Source organism: Pleurodeles waltl, chromosome 6 (assembly GCF_031143425.1).
Source record: "Pleurodeles waltl isolate 20211129_DDA chromosome 6, aPleWal1.hap1.20221129, whole genome shotgun sequence".
NCBI lineage: Eukaryota > Metazoa > Chordata > Amphibia > Caudata > Salamandridae > Pleurodeles > Pleurodeles waltl.
In genome coordinates this window covers 617,812,052-617,831,837 of record NC_090445.1, presented here as the reverse complement: position 1 = coordinate 617,831,837, position 19,786 = coordinate 617,812,052, and the positions used below count along the sequence as shown (strand labels likewise).

At 42.1% G+C, this 19,786-nt stretch overlaps 1 protein-coding gene across 5 annotated transcripts in view; it reads left to right on the top strand.

Moving 5' to 3' along the window:
- The window catches only part of LOC138300066 (receptor-type tyrosine-protein phosphatase V-like), a 573,371-nt gene that overhangs the window by 281,135 nt on the left and 272,450 nt on the right, over window positions 1-19,786 (top strand). For all 5 annotated transcript variants that reach the window (XM_069238934.1, XM_069238932.1, XM_069238933.1 and 2 more), the window contains one exon: window positions 11,967-12,242. In XM_069238934.1, coding sequence (XP_069095035.1) covers window positions 11,967-12,242 — 276 coding nt within the window. The remainder of the gene's footprint in view (window positions 1-11,966; window positions 12,243-19,786) is intronic.

Here is a 19,786-nt window from a genome sequence, read left to right as displayed (position 1 = left end):
GTCACCTTTCATTGTTACAGCCACAATTCAGCTGGACAACCATTACCTCGAAACTCCTCAGTCTTTCCTTCTCCAACGTTTCCATCCCTCCCCTTAAAATCTCCCCTCCCTCCATTTGTAAGGAGATGCACAAAGGGCCACCATGTCACTATTCTCCATCGTAAGATTGTATTGTCCACATTCTGCCCAACATTCTCTTCCTAGTCAAATCTAGTCAAATGGCCTCAGACCAGGGGGTAGGTTTCCTCCATATCTCACCTGGTTACATGCATACATTATTTGGGAGAGGGGTAAATATATCTAAAAACGTATCCATATAGTATGGCAGATGGAAGAACAGCCTTTCTATCCCCACAGTTTTAATGTCCATTATTGGTGCTTGCTGTTTCCTCCAGTTTCACCTAATGACGAACACCGCCTCCATGAGCAGTCGGTATACTACCGTTGTCTCATGCATTCCAAAATGTTGGTTTTAGTCCCAGGATGACCAGGGAGGGGCAATTAACCAGGATTAATCAAGATTCCATGATATGTTTAACAGCTGACAGGAAATACGTCCAAAGCACTTGAAGACAGGAATACACATCATATGTGCAATGCCAATCTTTGTTCCCTAAACCCTGTCCAACATTCCGAGTGTTTGGGAACTTGATTTCCAATTTATCTGGATGTATGCGACATCCACTCTTCACCCTATATGTTGACTACCTGACTGCTACCACATTATTACTGATGACAGCCACTCAGGGCTCAACTCCCTTTTCCACTTATTCTTACACTACCAAACTGGTTTAGTTTGGGGTCTGCTAAATATCTATTTAAAGGAAGACCCTAGTCCATTGGTGTCACCATGTTTGAAAACGCAGACCTCAAACAGTGTTCCACCCTGTGCAACTGCTTCCTGATCTACAGTCATAGCACCCAGTGTCTGAGTTGATATGTATAATGCTCTATCTAAAAAACCCACATTGAAGCATGTAGACTCTGAATGACTTGATGTTGTGGCCCGCAACATTCTCATCATTATTTTGCTGTCCTCATCTGCCCAACTTCGGTGTGAGAAGTATACATCTTCAGGCTAAAACTATGGCTTATAATTTATGGGCATGTGCAGGGACAGATGAAAGTGTCAAGGATCTGTCATGGAGTCTCAGATGTTAAGCATTACACGGGCTATCTGGCTACAGTACACATTAGACAGTCTGCACTTTTTCAGCAGCAACAAAACATACAGTAGTTTTTTTTCCTGATATTCAATGATTTCCTCATCTTCAGCAATTGTTTCCAACATGTTTCACATAAGGTTGAAACATGGATATAACATACATAAAGCTCTTTCTTACTTCATTTAGTTCAGATTTTAAATCTTCTCACCATTCCCTTTGAAGGTCCCAGTGGTAGGCTTTAAGACATGTCTTCTGCAGAGGGTCATTATTTTGGATGCCGTGTTTGGCTGTATTCCTGTGGGGTTGTCACTTAGAAGGGCTTGATCAACAGACACGGCAGATAGCCTCCAGCAGCTGCAGCATTCTCCTATGTCTTTTAGGGAGTGGAGACACTAGATTGCACTGAGTATACTTTTAATACTTACAATGGTTTCTCACTGAAGTCTTTAGGACGTGGGCCAGTCCTAGAATGAGGCACAGATAATATCAAGTCTTCAGTTCACTCATACTTAAGGCCTGATTTAGACCTTGATAATATTAACGCCAATCCGCCGCGGCGGCAGACCCGAGTACTCTGTTAAGTTTTCTGACCACTGTATTTAGATGTTACAGTCCTGCATGATGGATTTCTGATGAAGGGAGACAGTCGCCAGAGACAATGGACAGTGTAAAATGGCAGCTGCCATTTAATATACGTAAGTTATACACACAACACACACACACACACACACACACACACACACACACTGTACCTTAACCGTATGTGTCCAGCTGCACAGCACACTACAGACTACATACACACTATTATCCTTTGCCATGCCACCACAAAACAAAACATACATGCAGAAAACATACATTGCCATACATCCATGATACACAATACACACACTGTTGAAACTACACCCACATACATCACAACCACAATAACCAACACAGTGAGAATCTCATCAACTCAAACACACTCACAGAAAAGTACAATTGTACATATCACGACAACAACCACAACACAACAACACATACCAGGCTGTTGCACACAACATAGAACCCAACATACACAAAAAACATCAGACCCACATGCATGTGACACACATATTGACACAACCACATCACCCACTTCGTTTCCCTCTACCTCCACCAGCCAATCAATTCACATACACACATGCAAGTACTGACTCGCATACACAACTGGAAGTACAACATTACAGGTACTGGTCCCCCTTCAATGAGCCAATAGAGAGATAGTTGCCAATTGTGATGTTATTGTGGTGCCAGCATTCTTTTGGCAATGAATCCTGACACCAAAACAACATTTGTTTATATGACCAATATATGTCTTGTACCAGTATATTGACACCAATGTCTGATGCAGATGTTTATCCAATTTATTCATGTCATAGGTGTTCAAAAACAATACTGTGACATGTATATTTCTGCAGTGGTCCTGAGTCCATGTGCAGTGACCACACAACATACATAGGTAATGCAGGATCCCTAACTTTGAGTCCGGTGACAGTGGGGTCGTGATTCCTCTGTGGTCCAATGGTAGCATCAACGGCAGGTGACGTCCAGTTTTGTCCAGTCCAAAAGAGAAGCGAAAAATTTAAGTTGTTGCCTCCATTCCCCTCCGACCCGCCAACTCAGGTGTGGAGGTAACACCACCACAGTTGGCTTGAAGAGAAGGCACATCGGAATTTGATCGGCGGGAAGAGTGGCCCCTGTTTTCCACCTTACCTGTCTTTGTGGCTGGAGATTCCTGGAGGAGTTGGTGGAACTCGACGGGGGGAGGGGGTGGGGGTATTTTGCCTATGGTCCCACCAACTCTAAATCGAGCGGGCAGACCTCCAAGGCGACCTATGGGTTTTCAAATGTAAAACGGGCAGCAGGACTGTTACAGCCAAGATCTAAATCAGGTCCTCAGTTCTATGATCTGTATGGTACGCATTCTTTGCAGCAGGTACATTAACTCTATGCTCTACTAGGATGAATCAGCACTGCCACTAGCAAAAACTCCATCTCTCTCCAGAAAAAAAAACATGAATCATCAGAGTTGTCTTGCAATTTTTATTGTTGCCTGAAAACTGCTGGACACACAAGGAACACTGCAGTAGGTGCTTAGTTATTTTTAAACATAGCCCCATCCCCCTTGACGCCCGGGCAGGTGCTGGTGCACTGGTCACACCACCCTAAAACCGTCCCTGAGTGGAAGCACTGAACTTAACGATAATAAGTATACATCATCGACAATGATCTTAGTAACACAATACAGAGAGCCATGTAAACCTCAGTAGCAATAGTTACCTAAAACCATGGGTTAACTTGATTGACAAATGGGTGAGTAAGGATTCCTTGGGCAGTGTGCGATTGGACAAATCTGACCAGTTTCATATAGGCATGCCTCTTTAATAAAGGTCACCTATGGATAGAGGAACATGAATCTTAGACAGATGGTCCTGTCCATCCTGGGGAGGATTCTAGCTTCATCTAGCTTCATCTAGAATCATTGTCATATTTATCACTGAGTTTGTATCACTCCAAAACCCACTCAGTCCATATGAGCCATAGCCATGTTCAAAGAGGAGAGTGAGACTAAGATAATGAGGTTTCATCAATCGATGAAAAGTGGATAGAAACTGCTTTCTGGACAGATGAAGAAAAAGAGTTACACAGAGTTCAAGCTTCAGAAATGTAGGACTTCCCACCTGCTTGTAAACTTTTTAGATGAAGAACTTTGTTGTGAAAGGACAAACCACAGACACTTTTCTTTATCAATGTAATGGACCCTTTCATCAGAAGCAAGTTGAGCTCACATAATCAGTGCACTTTGACCTAACTATGGGCTCTAAACAACCCTAACAATGCATCCCATCTTCCCTATTACATTACACTTCAGCCAATACTTCAAGGCTACCTCTCCCATAACTTCAAACTTCACCCTTCTACACATATTAACTCTATACATATTAACTCACTGGTCTTACCAGCTTCTTTGCTCTTTAATCACTCCCCACGTTCGTGCCCACCCTTCCTGTACTAGGTCCATTGCTGTTTCCAAGTTCACTCCTTGAGATGCTCTCACTCTCCACTTCCTAGTCTAAGTCTTCCCTGCTGTCCCTTTGGCTTTGCTGGGTTTTCTCTTCCTGCTTGGTTCCAGCAGCAACATTTACAATTTTACAGAAATAATTTCAGCACAACCTGCTTGAAACCATGTCCTAAAACCATGTAGCAGGGTGTGTGGTGAGATTTGTTGCCGAGCAGGCTTTGACTATTAATCTGCACTTTCGCAGGACTTTATTTGCCAGCATGGTGTCTTTGCGGCTCTTGCATCACAGGCTACTTTGTTGCTCCATGTGATCCCCCAAAATCCCCATGTGGCAATTGTTGTTACCTTCTCTAAAACCCATGCTTAAGTGTCAATGGTAGGTCTCGGACCGTCCGCCAGCAGCCGCACATTGCTGGACCTTACCATCGTACTAAGGCCAAAGGATGTACTGGCTTCTCAAAATGCACTAGTGCTTGACCATGAAAATGATTTTTGTGTAAGAGTCATTGTCTTGAAGTTCTGCCTAATTTTAACCAGAAACCAGTACATTGGACAGCCCACCAATATTCACTTTTGAGGATGTACTTGACTGATTCGCTCTAAAGTTCTGCAAAACCTGAAGATTCTGAAAGTTAGTTTGTTCATAAGAAGGTAATAAACATAACTGTCAACATTAGGGGTGGGAGTAACTTGTTAAAATTAATTGTAGCATAATCACGATAAATTACTTACGATATCTGTGTGATTATTTAGCATTAGGCAATAACAGCAATTCTGTATTTCACACTGTGTAGAAGCACAGAAATGCCCCCCTCGTCAAAAATTGAAGAGAGGATGCACTTTGAGCTAAGAAATAGTGCTAAATGTAACAGAATATAAATAGCGACCCTGAGCGGCCACGTGCACTTGCTAAATGTGTGTCTACAGTAGGATTTTATGGAAAGACCCAGAGGCTAACATTATGCAATCTCCTCTATTGCCAATGCTCACAGCAGCACCTTTGAAGAACATAGAAATTTAGAATTTCAGCTCAATCAAAGCAAAGAATACACAATCCTCATCCTTTTTTGCTGCTGCTTCTGTAGATAATTCCTAGTACGAAAGAGTGGTGCGTGTGTGTGTATAGTTTTTGATTAATAAATCTTGACTGTACAAATAATAGTGATTAAATAATAACATATCAAAATGAATTCGTTTGAACGCTAGATAGGGTTGTTGTGTTAACTATTTTAACATGATTTGTTTAACTTTTAAACTTTTTATTGTATCTGATTTAACACTGGCTTAACGATTTCGTATGAAATTTTTTCTGACTATTGAAAAGTTTCAAGGGTGTTTCAAATTGTAGGATTGATTGTTTTCATTGTACCTGGTCATAGTAGAAAACGGTTGGGGAACGATCGTTGATTTTCTTTTGAAGGCGCTATGCGCGAACGGAGCGCATGTCAGTGATTGCATGCTGCGATCACTTGAACGAGGCTCTTTTTTTGATGCAGAATGTTAAAAACGAGGCAGTCGTTGCGGAGACATGGGTCGCTTTACTTGCGAAACAGTTTCGTGACAAGGTCAAGCGACGTTTGTTCGCACATTAAGGTTATGTGTGGCTGCCTAGAAACTACATTGCTTATTCCATTACGATGGAATACGTTGGAAAATAATGCATTCAAGCCTTCAGAATCAATGCAGAAAAATACCGTGTAGCGGTACATTTAGTTGAAAACAGTACTTTATTTTAAATTTCGATTTATTTGCAAGTTCAATAAACATGTTACAGTAACCATTAAGATGGGACTAATTTTGAAGGTGTCTGAGTGGCCATTTCAAGAAGTTGGGGTATGTTTTATGCATTACAATCGAAACAGGTTTTGACAGTTTACATTCTAGAACGTCAGTTACTACTGTCAGTTATTGGTTATTTGCTTCACTGATTTCTGTGTAAGGTGTTTTAATAAAGGAAGCGAGGGATTTCAGCAGGATTACTTTTAGTTAGTAGAATAGTTTGACATTGTTAATGTCAGATGTTTGGTGGATAAGTGATTAGTTAAGAAAATGAGTGAGGATAGGATTCTGGTTTATATCGAGACTGCTGGTGAGACTTCACAGGTAGAGAAAGGAGGTAAAGTTGCAAGAAAAAGGAAACACCTCTGTACTGATCAAACTCAGCATAAGAGAAGGAGATCTGCTTTGGCAGAACAAGATGACTGTGTTTACACAATTGAAGGTGGTGTCGAGGACACGCAAGGAATGCACTTTAATGGCCCAGATATGAAAGCACGAGGTACTGGAAAGCGTTGTGCTCATAATGTGGTGATGTGTCCTCTGGGAGTGTTGAGGTCGAGTTAAGCTGCTCTATCGGCTTTTAATTCTGAAGATTCAGATTTAGAGAATGTCTATAGGAAACACGATTTTATAAAGAAAATAAAAGGAAAAGACAATTACATTTTGAAAGATCCCATGGAGGATTCCATGTTTGACTCTTTTTTTAATAAGGCATCCTTTATCTTCTGAATGGATGGCAGTGGATCATGTTGCAGATTATGTGCATTATTGGGTCAAGAGGTCAGTGTACGATTATGATCTGAATGTCGAGGTTTTCTTTGGACAATAAGGTCACAACACCACCAGAATTAGATGCAAAAATCTTAGCTTTTTTGGTCAAAGGAGGCCGTGGTCCACGTAAGGGCCTAGATAAAAGATGACGTATATGTCAGGATAGACTCCTGGTGGTTGTAGGTCCACTAACTAAGATTTTTTAATTAGTGGAAGAAGCACATATTAATGAAAATTCTTTAGATATTGCTGAACTGAGGCTATGGTTTGAGCTCGCAGTATGTCTGTTGGGAATTGTAATACAGCGATTTCTGTTGAAAGAAGAAAGAGTATTTGCTTAAAATAGATCCAAAGTTAGTTGATCTTGCAAACAATGCGGAAGGACCATTGGCTAATGCTTTGCTTTTTGGTGATGATCAAGTCTATGCCAAAACTTGTTGTAGTTTATTCCTCGCTACATAAGTCACAATGTGATATAAAGAAAGTTTTTAATGAACGTGTTATGGCATGGGCTGCGAGAAGAAGGGGTCATTTTCCCAGCCGACTTATGGGAATTTTGAGAGGTTCATTTTCCCACAGTTGTGGCCCCATTCTGGTACAAGGATCTTGAAGATCCTCAAGTTTTTATCCACAAAGGCAGAGGTCGAGAGGTTGAGGAGGACGTGGTGAACGTCAGATTCGAGGATCAGGTAAGGTTAGACTTTACTGTTATTACGATAAGGTTGAGCAGCAGGCTTGCCCAATTTTATTACAATTGGTCAGAGGTAATAGGAGACTCTTGGATTCTTCAGACAGTAAGAGTTTATCAAATAGAATTCATCAAGGAACCACTTCAATCCAGGATCCTTGAAGGGATTCAGTTCAATCCAGAACAGACAGTAAAGGTATACAAAGAGGTTTCTTACTTGCAGAAAAAAAGGTGCAATAGTGGAGGGTTATCAGAAAGAAGGAGGATCTGTAATCAAAACCTTTTCGGTCTTAAAAGAAAGACAAAGGTATGAGACGTGTAATAAATTTGAGGAGTCTAAACTATTGGGTGGTGTACCACCACTTCAAGATGGAGGGTATGCATATGTTAAGACATTATTCAATCTCAAAATTGGTTGACTAGTCTAGATTTGAAGGATGCTTGACAGTTCCGATTTGGGAACCACATTAAAAGTTTCTAAAATCATTTTGGGCTGAAAAAATGTGGAAATTTGTTTGTCTTCCGTTCAGTCTTTCGTCTGCCCCGTGGTGTTTTATGAAACGTCTACGTCCATTGGTGTCTTTTTGGAGGGAGAGAGGTGTCAGATTGATCATTTATCTGGACGATATTCTTGCCATGGAGCAGAACAAGGCAAATGTAAAGGAGTATACACAATTGACTATAGATTTGCAAGAGCGTTTGGGTTTTGGGGTCAACAGGGAGAAGTCCAGTTTAGATCCAAAACAAGAAACTCCGTTTTTAGGTGAATACGGTGGAGAGGGTGTTAAAACTCCCCAAAGAGAAGTTGAAAAAGATAAGGAGAGAAATTCGAAGAGTATTGCAACAGAATAAGATATCTTTAAGAATGTTAGCTGAAATGATTGGATTACTGTCTTCCACCATCCAGGCCATAATTCCAGGACCATTGAATTATCGAGGTTTGCAGAGGTTGAAAGGAATGCAGGAGGCAAGGGTGCAACTCAACTGGTGGTTATAGAATGTAGAGGCTTGGAATAAGAGAGCGATTTTTGGAGTGAATGCAGACTTGGTAATAGAATCAGATGCAAGATCAGTTAGCTGGGGTGCCCAATGCGGGACAGTGTCAACGGATGCCCATTGGTCAAAGGAGAAGAACATGGTGCATGTAGATTGTCTGGAATTATTGATAGGATAATTTGCAATAAAGAGTTTTCTGAAGGACAAGGTGCAATGTACTGTACCATTACGGATGGACAATGTGTAAGCAGTACGTTATATAAACAAACTAGGGGGTCCGAAATCGATGGATCTGGTGGACCTAGCAAAGGTTTTCTGGGAATTATATTTGCAAAGTGGAGGCAGATGCGTTTTCACGGAATTTAAGAGGTGCGAGCGATTGTAAGTTGAACATGTCAATTGTTTGTCAAATAGAAAGGATCTGGGGACCTTTTGTAGTGGATCTGTTTACAAAGAGAATGAACATTATTTTGGAGAAGTATTTCAGGTGGCATCCGGATCAAGATTCAGGAGGAGTAGACGCGTTTTGTTAGGATTGGAAAGGTCTCAGTCCGTATGCGTTCCCACCTTTCTCGATGATTGCTTGGGTGACTCTGATGGTGTTCAAGGGGATGGAGACAGTTGTACTAATTACTCCTCTTTGGAAGGCCCAGGTGTGGTACCCTGTCCTACTGGAAATGTCAGTGTATTTTCCAATTCTGTTGCTGACGTTCCCTCTACTCCTACATGGTCCAGCAGGGGAACTACTTGAATTAGTACAGTCAGATCAATTGACTTTAGTGGCTTGGAAACTTTCAGGAGAGTATGGGAGGTCCCAAACCTTTTGCAACAGGCTTCTAAACTTATTAAGGATTCCTGGACTACAGGAACAAGAAAAATGTATAGATTGGCTTGGCAAAAATGGGTTCCCTGGTGCTTGGAGAGAGATTTTGATCCCTTTCAGTGTCTGCAGTACATTTAGTGAATTATTTATCTGAAAGGTTTGAAGCTGGACTATCTTATAGAACAGTGAATGTTTATAGATCAGCAATTGCTGCAAGTCATAAATTAGTCAATGGTCTTTTAGTTAGTCAGGATGTTATGGTAAGAGGGTTAATGAGACGTAATCGGATTGCTGAGGCCCCTGTTTCAAGTGTAACTCAGTTTGGGATGTTTCAAAAGTTCTGGATGTATTGGACAGTTAGGAATCTGATGAGTTGTTGAGTTTGAAGAATGTAACTATGAAGTTAACAACATTGTTGTGCTTGATTTCTTTTAGGAGATTTTCTGATGTAAGAGCACTTTTTATAAGCCAAATGCATTCCCCAGAGGGTGTCTGTTTCTATTTGTCCAAAAGAACCAAGTCAAATTCAGTTTCAATTATTTACCCATTTTTCCAATAAAAAGTAAATATTTGTGTAGTAAAATGTGTGAAAGAATATGAAAAGAGAACTTCAATGGTAAGACCTCTTAGTGTGAATCAGTTACTGATTTCTTTTAGGAGTCCATACAAAGCTGTGTCCGCACCAACGCTTTTAGATGGGTGAGAATTGCAATGACAAGAGTGGGTGTAGATGTAAGTATGTTTGGAGCACATTTTGTGAGAGGTGCAGGTGTATTAAGAGCATTCATGATGGGAGGTTCCTTGCAGGATGTTTTGAGATGTGCAGATTGTTCAAGTTGGGACATTTTCAAAAGATGTTATTTTAAACCAATTGACAATATGGCAAGTTGTTTGTTGAAAAAGTTGAAACTTGCATAATGTTAGCCTCCAGGTCTTGGCATTAAATGTAGATTTTCTACAGCCTGGTGGGCAGAAAATCTGGATTTTATTAAAGACACGGAGGCTAATATTATCCCTCCCTTATTCCCATCCTTGGATTCATTTCTTGTTTGTTTATTTGTCGCTCGTGGTCAAGCTTAAAGGACAAAGGAGTTTGCAGGGAGGATGTGAAATCCAGAGCTTCAAGAACATATTCATGGATGTCTTTTGGGAATTTGGATATATTTTCCAGTTTACAGACTTTTAATAGAGTTTATCTTTAATGTCAGTTGCAGTCGCAGAAAAAGAAGGATGAGGATTGTGTATTCTAAGCTTTTTTAGAGTTGAAATTTTAAGGTTCTATGTTCTTTAAAGGCGCTGCTGTGAGTACTGGCAGTACAGGAGATTGTATAATATTAGCCTACGTGTCTTTAATAAAATCCAGATTTTCTGCCCACCATACTGTGGAAAGTCTACTTTATCCCTCAAATCACTTTAAATTACGCTACCAGGAGTACTTAGGTTACTATTGGAAATTCCGTGTTAAAGGATATTACGGAATTACTGAAATTACTCTGATTACTCCTGCGTCATGGAAATTCCACCCAGGCCTAATAAACACCCCATGTTGTTAGAGAACTTTATTTCTATTTACTGCTTTCTCCCATATGTGTCGGGGGAAAACAAAATAGATGCCTGTATTTTGTAATTTCATAAGGAGCTGGTAGGTAGGTGGGTGGGTGGATTCAGAATACGGTGTTAGTGATTGCCTCAATAACCACTTACTGACTTTCTGGAGACAGCAGGTTGTCACAAATTCCCTTTAGTCCCTGCAAGAGTAGTGTCAAATAAAACATATTCTGGCCCAGCTGTAAGGCAATTCAATGCTAACCTTAAACTGACAGTAATAATAGCTAAGCGACGCGTTAATCCTTAAAACTCCCTTGCAGATGTATTTTTTTTTTTAAACATGGCATTCTTTATATATTAATGTACGAGGCCCCGTCCATTTCCCGTGTCACACCACTAAGAAGAGCATTAACTCTCTATTGTAGGTTCAACAACTCTCTCTTTGTCATCATAGTCACTGACTGCATTCCTGAACTTTCCCCCTACAACATTGTTATCAGAGGAGCCTGGTTAGCTCACTGGGAGCAAACCAAGGCTCCAACACCCAGAATGCATTAGGCTGGCACACAAAAGCCCAGGTCTGAAACCTCCGTCCTTAATGACAGGGAGCGAAGGGGCTGCCCTACCACATTGCCTTTCCCTGTGGCACTGATGACTGCAAATAGAAACTGTAAACATAAGTAAGTGAGGGGGAAGATGACAGAGACTTGCATTTCTGTTTGTGTTCGTAGTAAAATAGAAAGTACACTTTGAACCTGGCACCAAGGATAGATCGCCAAAGCCACAGAGGTGCTAGTTCTCCAATTGTTTTTTACCCAGAGATCGGCGTGTACTCTAGCTTTTCGCTTTATTAAACTGCCCACGTTTCCCGTTTTGCCTTCGTCACTTGTGTTGCACGATGTTTTTTCGTGTTCCGTAACCTTTATATTTTGAAGCCATATGTTCAAGCTGTACTCCTGGGCCTCTGCCTAAAGAATGAGCAAGTTACTGAAGTAGTAACGTGAAACACACGTGGTACCAATAACAGAATCCACAGACCGCTACCAACCTGTGCCCTTCTTCAGATGTGCTTTAAAAATGGATTGTCTTTGCATGGTGGTATGACCTTGAACATGTTGAAGAATATCTAATGTGATGTGTGACTCTTATCTCCAGATCCTCTGGCTCCCGAGCAGGTGACTCTCCAGACCGAGGGAAACAGCAGCATCCTCCGGGCCTCCTGGTGGGTGCCTCCAATGGGAGAATCCTGTACCCAAAGGATCACACTCTCCGAAACAGAATCACAGATATTAGTGAGAAACACGACAAATAACAGAGACATAACTGAATTAAGCTTTGACGGACTCACCCCCGGACGACAGTACACGCTCCAGATCTCCACGCAGGCCGGGCCGTACAAATCTCCCACTCAGACAGCATCAAACTGGACCTGTAAGTATGCAAGAATCATGAATCCACAGGGTGGGCCGCAGGGGTGAGTGGCGGCAACATGCATGTATGCAGGCTTCATGGCTGATATTTTCTCATCTAGGTCTGATGTGTCTATGTGCCTTACATCCTTTCTGTATACCATGCCTATGTTCTGTGTTTTCATTTTGAATATGCGTGTACTGTGTATAAATAGCGTGCTTCAGCTTTAGAGGAATTATCTGTCCAGATTCTCCAAACCAGCTGTCCTGGGCCCCTTAAAACATTTGAAGTCCAGTAAAACCTTTGACAGCAAAATCCGTCAGTGGTACCGACTAATAAAAAAATATATATATTGTGTAGTAGAAAATATTAGCCAGTCAGCATGGCTACTACTTGGCTGCTTTATTTTGTTTTACTGTTGTCATGCTTATAATCGACAAACTCTGTTATGCTTCATTTTTACTTACTGTACTTTTATCACATTATTTGACACAATAGTACAGCTATGCACTCTACGTGTAATACAATATAGTGTTCTTTTTTTGTACATTGTCTATATTTAGTGTGTATACTTATTGTATGTACCCTGCAAATATACATATTTTACTGTATAAATAGTTGTTTTCGTCATTAGGAATCCAGGATGGTATTTGGGATGTTGTTTTAGCGGATTAGATCTGCTTTCTATCACCACTGCCTCACTAAAAATATCCCTCTCATCGCTGCCGCGATCCTCTAGCTAAGTTAAATGACGCTAAATATGATGACCGTTTTGGTCTTAAAACTTCACCTGCCACTGCCTGTTCTGTGGCCAGAGCTATGTGTAACTTAACAGTAAGTCACTTTAGCTGGCTTCCTTTCCCTCACTTTAAAACTACATACCAATACGTCTAGAATATGTGTGCTTGGGTAGTGTTTATGAATAGGTATGGTGCTTTAACCTTTACAGTTTATCTGAAATGTTTGCAAAAAACAGCGATCTAAGCCAAGTATAGGTCATCGTTAGAATATATGCTTCAAAAGTGTTGCACCTGGCCCTTTTTGCAGGGTCATCCCCAATCTTTTTGCCTCCTTCCTCCTAATTGTTCTGACTCTGGGCACTTTACCACTGCTATACAGTGCTTAAGTGCATATGTTCTCTGTGTAGATTGTACTGTTGATTGGTTTATCCATAATTGGCATATTTGATTTACTGGTAAGTCCCTGGCAGTGCACCAGAAGTGCCAAGGGCCTGTAAATCAAATGCTACTAGTGGGCCTGCAGCACTGGCTGTGCCACCCACATTAGTAGACCTGTGAACATGGCTCAGACCTGCCACTGCAGTGCCTGTGTGAGCAGTTTAATACGGCCAATTCACCTTGGCAAGCGTACCCACTGGCCATGTCTAAAACGTCCCTTTTACTACAGGTCAGGCACCCCTAAGGTACGTCCTAGGTAGCCCCAGGAGCAGGGTGCAGTGTATGTTTAAGGTAGGACATACACTAGTGTAGTTTATATGTCCTAACAGGAAAATATTGCCAAATTTGGTTTTCACTGTGCAAGGCCTATCTCTCTCATAGGTTAACATGGGGGCTGCCTTTAAATATCCTTAAAGCGCTGGTTCCCCATGAGAGCAGATACAAATATGTAGTTTAGGGTCTTGGAACTCACAATTTAAAAATACATATTTTATTGAAGTTGGTTTTTGAATTGTCTGTTTGAAAATGCCACTTTTAGAAAGTAGGCATTTTCTTGCTTAATCCATTCTGTAACTCTGCCTGTTTGTGGATTGTCTGACTGGGTCAGTTTGACAGTTGGGCTGTTTTGCACCTCTCTAGACAGTGGCACAAAGGGGGTGGGGTGTAGCCTGCATATTCTGATGAGCCATCTGAGCTAGAGGGGAGGGAGGAGTTGTCATTCACACCTGAAAGGACTTTGTCTGCCCTCACACAATGCAGTCTCCGACGCCCTGGGGGTGTCTGGGGCCTGGCCTGGACAAGGAAGGATCTGTCAAACACTTGAGACTTTGCTTTGAAGTTTGCCAACTTCAAAGACAGAAAGGGGTATAAGAGGAAGACCCAAAACGCCAGACTTTTAGAATCTTTCTGGAATCAAGAGGAACCTCTGCCAAGGAGAAGAGCTGAAGAGCTGGAGGAGGAGTACTGTCCCTTTGCTGTGTTGCTTTACTGAACTGGCCTGCAGTTGCTGCTTCTGCCTTAAGAGTGCAAAGGGTGAACTTTGCTGTGTGTCCTGCTTGAGAAAGTTCTCCAAGGGCTTGGAGTGGAGCTTGCCTTCTGTTGAAAGTCTCAGGGACACCACTTCAGTTTCCTCGACCTGCAGCACTGGGACCTGTGTGTTTTGTACTGTTCAAGAGGAGAAACCATTGCGACAGTGCCAACAATGCCACTGGTCTGCACTGTGACCTGCCAACGCTGCACAGTCTCGCATTTCCCCGCTTCGCACCACGACCCTGTTCTCACCGACACCGTCATAAGACGACTTCACCGAGCCACTGCTCGCACCCGCAACCTTTGGGCCCTGCACTCTGGCATCGCCTGCTCACACCACAGCCTGGGCATCCCGACGACCCCACTCATGCTGACACCGACGCCGCTGCCTGCACTGTGGCCTGTGGACACCGCTTGTGAGGAGATGAAACACCATCCCGTCCTGCAGCCCCAGTCCACCGATGCCAGCACCATTGACTCCAGTGTCGTCACCAGGCATCCCTGCCTGCACTGTGGCCTCTAGACACCGCTCGTGAGGGTCACGAAGCACCATCCCATCCTGCACCACTGGCTTGGGCCTACTGACAACAGTGCTTCAGCAACAACGATGACGCTGCCTGCACCGTGACCTGTGGCCACCACACGTCACACCGACCCGCTTCACACCGCAGCCTTGGTGTCACTGAAGCCGCTGGACGACCGTCACCAAGCCACTGCCTGCACCATGACCTGTGGGCACCGCACGTCGCACTGTCCTGTTTTGGACCGCAGCCCCGATGCCATCTACACCAGCGCTCCTGACTTCATCAGCCCAGAGTTCGAGCTGCAACACGTGTGACTTCAAGGGCCCGATGACTCCCGCACCGACACTGCGACGCCACTCTCCGGAGCACACCGTGAGGATCAAGATGCACTGCAAATCCAAGGTACTGTCTGCGGGTCTTTCTGACACCATAGCTGGCCCGCCACACTGTGGCCGGCCTGAACTGTTGGTTTTGTTGATCCCGATGCCGTGATAGCCCCAGGTCGAGCTATCGACTTCAAGGAACTGTATTTTTAAGATAAATCTTACAAAATTCATATCTTTAGCACTGTATGTTGGATTTTTCTCGTTTTGGTCTTGTTTTACACAGATAAATATTGGCTATTTTTCTAAAACTGGTGTGGTGTCCTTATGTAGTGTTTTCACTGTATTACTGTGTGTTATGTGCAAATGCTTTACAAATTGCTTCTGAGATAAGCCTGAATGCTCATGTCAAGCTACCGAGGGGGTTAGCAGGGGTTATCTAAGCAGGTATCTCCCTTACCCTGACTAGAGTGAAGGTCCCTACTTGGACAGGGTGCAAACTGACTGCCAAATATGGAGACCCCATTTCTAACAAAATGTATCTGTTCAGAGTTAACATTATATTCTCTAGCAAATCAATGCTTACATTCCACTTTTTAAGATGGAGCTTGCATCCCTTTACAGTCCAGTTCTCCATGCTTGTTTTGTGCATGTGTCATCTGTGTAGGGGAGAGAGGGCATCTGCAGTTCTAAGGTTGGTCTCTGGTGGCTTATTTCTAATAGGCAATCAGTGTTTTGTAGTATAGTACCCAGGCTCCTTAGGTCAACGAGAGGCACTTTTTTTCCAAGCTAAGTATGTGCTGTGTGTTAATGGTGGTGAGAACTACTATGTACACTTTGTACAGTCTATTTGTTATAATTGTACAGTCTCCATGTATATTGTGTGAATCTCATGCTTCCATTCTGTTTTTTTTTTATACTGTCCGTGCATTATATCAGGGTACTGCCCTTGTATGCCCTTTCCATACACTCTGCATGTATGAGGTGTTTAGCAGTATATTTTGACAGGTTATACCTTAACAATAATCAAATATAGCCCAATAAGACTGCATATACATGTACCCGTCTTCCATGGAGAGCCAAACAACCTACACATTTTCAGGTGTTATTGTGGACTTGTATAGCGCAGCATAGCTTAGGAGCAGGGTGTTGTCACAACACAAGGGGTATGGAACATCAGCAGCAGAGATACGGGGAAGACAAAAGGGCAAGGTAGGGTAAAAAAAACACAAGAGGATGCCAAGAACTTAGGAGGCAAGTTGTCAGCTGCATCCATTAACGGGAGGGAGGTGGCTGTGATGAGGTGTTCGAAGGGTAGGATCCAGCTCCTTTATGAAATGCAGAATGGAAATTGCCTCAGGAATGTCAGCTAGGTTGGAGTGTTTGCAGAAGTTAGCACGAGATGGCCTGGTGTCTGTATTTTTTTCATCTTCCTGGACATCTTTTACCTGCGCCACCGCCATTCAGTTAGCTATTCAATACTTTTACTACAAATATTACATTACATCACTGTAACCTTTGGATTTTAATGTGAATTTCTATGTTTAAAGCACCTGCTTTGTTTATATCTGTAAATGCTTCCTGTTGAGGTTTATTTTCTGTGAAATGAGCATTGTGTCAGAATGAATCCCACTGTGAGTGTTTATCCAAGAAAAAGCCAGAGTCTTCTGCAGAATGTCTACCCAACTTGAGTACTTTTTAGTGGCTAATTAGCAAGTGCTATCTCGTTGGGTAAATGTTTAGTGCCTCTACACTACAGCTGCATAGAGGGCACCGTGGTAATGTCTCTGTAAGACTTTTCATCCTTGGAGTGGTCTCCCTTAACTTTTTGCCTCTGTTTCCCAGGTTGTTGACGTGTGCTGGACAATGTTTTTGCTGTTTTTGTTACTCTGGGGACTTCACTGCTAACCAGTGCTAAATTGCAAATGCTCCGATACAAAATGTGTATGTAATTGGTTTATCCATGATTGGTCTATTTGATTGACTAGTAAGTTCCTAGTATAGTGTACTAGAGGTGCCCAGGGCCTGTAAATCAAATGCTACTAGTGAGCCTGCAGTACTGGTTGTTCCACCCACATAAGTAGCTCTGTATTCATGTCTCAGACCTGCCACTGCAGTGTCTGTGTGTGCAGTTTTTAACTGTAAATTCAACTTCGCAAGTGTACCCACTTGCCAGGTCTAAATCCTCCCTTTTCTTACATGTAAGACACCCCTAAAGTAGGCCCTAGGTAGCCCCAAGGGTAGGGTGCAGTGTGTGGTTAAAGTAGGACATATAGTAATGTGTTTTATGTGTCCTGACAGTGAAATACTGCTAAATTCGTTTTTCACTGTTGCAAAGCCTGTCCCTCTCATAGGATAACATAGGGGCTACCTTTAAATATGATTAAAGTGTAGATTCCCTTTGGGAAAGATTTTATTTTCCTTTGTGACGTGTTTCAGCCGTACCAATGGCCTTACTCACACAATCACTTTTCTGTGCACATCTCGTGAAATACACCAATCTCCTACATAGACAGTGATGATGGACTAACAATAAAAAACAATCCATACTCTGTCCCTGATTACCATATCCTTACCTGAGTGGGTGCTATTTATGAAGTTTGGGACTGTTGATGTTTTGACCAGTGTGCTCGTCTGGTCGTTCACCCTAACCCTCTATGGGAGCAGAGGTCTATATCAAGCTGGACTGTGACTTTGATATTTGAATGACCATTATCCGGCTGTTTGTTCTTAAAGCAGTATTGGATTGTTTGCTGGTGGAATAATATGCACTGGATTGTTTTCCTGGTGTAATGAGACGCGCTCCTTGGTTGCAGAGGAAACAGGAATAACCTTGACAGGAAGCGTTCGAGAAAGAGGCGAGTGCCCTTTGCCATTCAACCGGTTAGGGTCGAGGTGGGTGGGAGCACACGCAGTAGACTTGGAACCGGGGTGTGGCTGGGGTGTTCCCCCAAGGGAGCGTTTCCTGGGGATGAAGATTTAGGAGGAGTTGTACTCCTCTCGATGTATGAGTGTATTTCAGCGTACAAATCAAATACGTCCTAAAGCAACATATATCTGACAATAAGAACGAGAGCAGCAAGGGGAACTGCCACATTTGTGACTGGTTTGGATCAGATACTTAGTTAGAAGCAGTAATCGTGGTAAGCATCACTACGAAAATAGATCAAGCTGTGGAGCAACAGAGAGCGGCTGCATTAGTCTTGTTTGCTAAAGATTCCACCAAAGAAGGGAACTCATTTGAAAGTGGGGAAAGGAATGAGTCAGCAAAACAGAAAATAAGGAATTTAGAAAAACTACAGAGATCAGAAATCTAGAAATGGTGGGAGGCTACATCTTTACAAAATTATGGTGAACAGGGCATTATACCTCGAGGATTGAGAATATATATTACACCAGCCTTTTGAATCGCCTAACCCACAGATGCTAGTAGAATGGGCAAATAATGCGGCTATTAGCTCATGAAGAATGTTGGAAATATTAATCAAATATACTTGGCCTGACAGAGAGAACCTTCTCAAACAAATTGATTCTATAGAGACAGAATTGAAATTGCATTTTGATAAAGACTATGTCATGATATTTACAACAGATATGAATGCACAATGAAAGAAACACGAAGATGAGATAAAAACACGAAAACAAACAAAGTGGTTAAGAGACATTGAGGATTAAGGGAATGGTAGAACTTTAACCTTTAATCGTGAATATGACACTGACTTTGATAACAGCTTTGTTAAAATGACTATTACGACATCTAGAAGAAGAGATTTGTATGAGAAAAGTGGAGTGTCAGAGACCGATACGGACAATTTTCCCTGACTGACAGTAGCTGTTCTGGGAATGAGCAAAATCCCAGGTCAGCATCTTTTTTTTAGAGCAATATCGGCTTCTCAGAAGGAGCCATCAGAATAATCTAGAAATGTCAAATCTAGTGAACAAGGGGAAGGGCTCTTATTTCCACAGCAGAGGAAGAGGAAGAGGAAGGGGAAGGAGCGCTGTAAACAGGGGAAAGAAAATCTACGACATAGAAACAACAAGAAATGGAGAAGAGTTCACAAGATGGATGGGAATGAGAGCAAGTCCGGATGTGGAAACATAATGGATAAAGAGATGATTGATAAGATTATCATTAACCTATCTGACAGGATTCTGACTGAAACTGAGAAAGAATTATTATGTTTCGGATTATCATTTTCTTTGTAAAATAATTTTGATTATGTGGGGACACGAGTTGACCTTTTCAAGTTTATTAGGAAACTTAAGTTGACGAAATGGCATTCCTCTAAGAGTAGCCCTGGTAACATTAATATTAACAATAATGAACAAATGAGTTTATCAAGCCAGATTCAGATCAAAGATGTAGAAACGCTATCAATCCTGCATGAACTACAGGGTTTTGAAATAGATTCTAATAATCCGTACGATGTACTGGATCTTCTTGGACTGGCATATGATGATTCTAATCCCAGTGGATGCAAACCCCCTCTACATTTCTACCATGTGTGCCA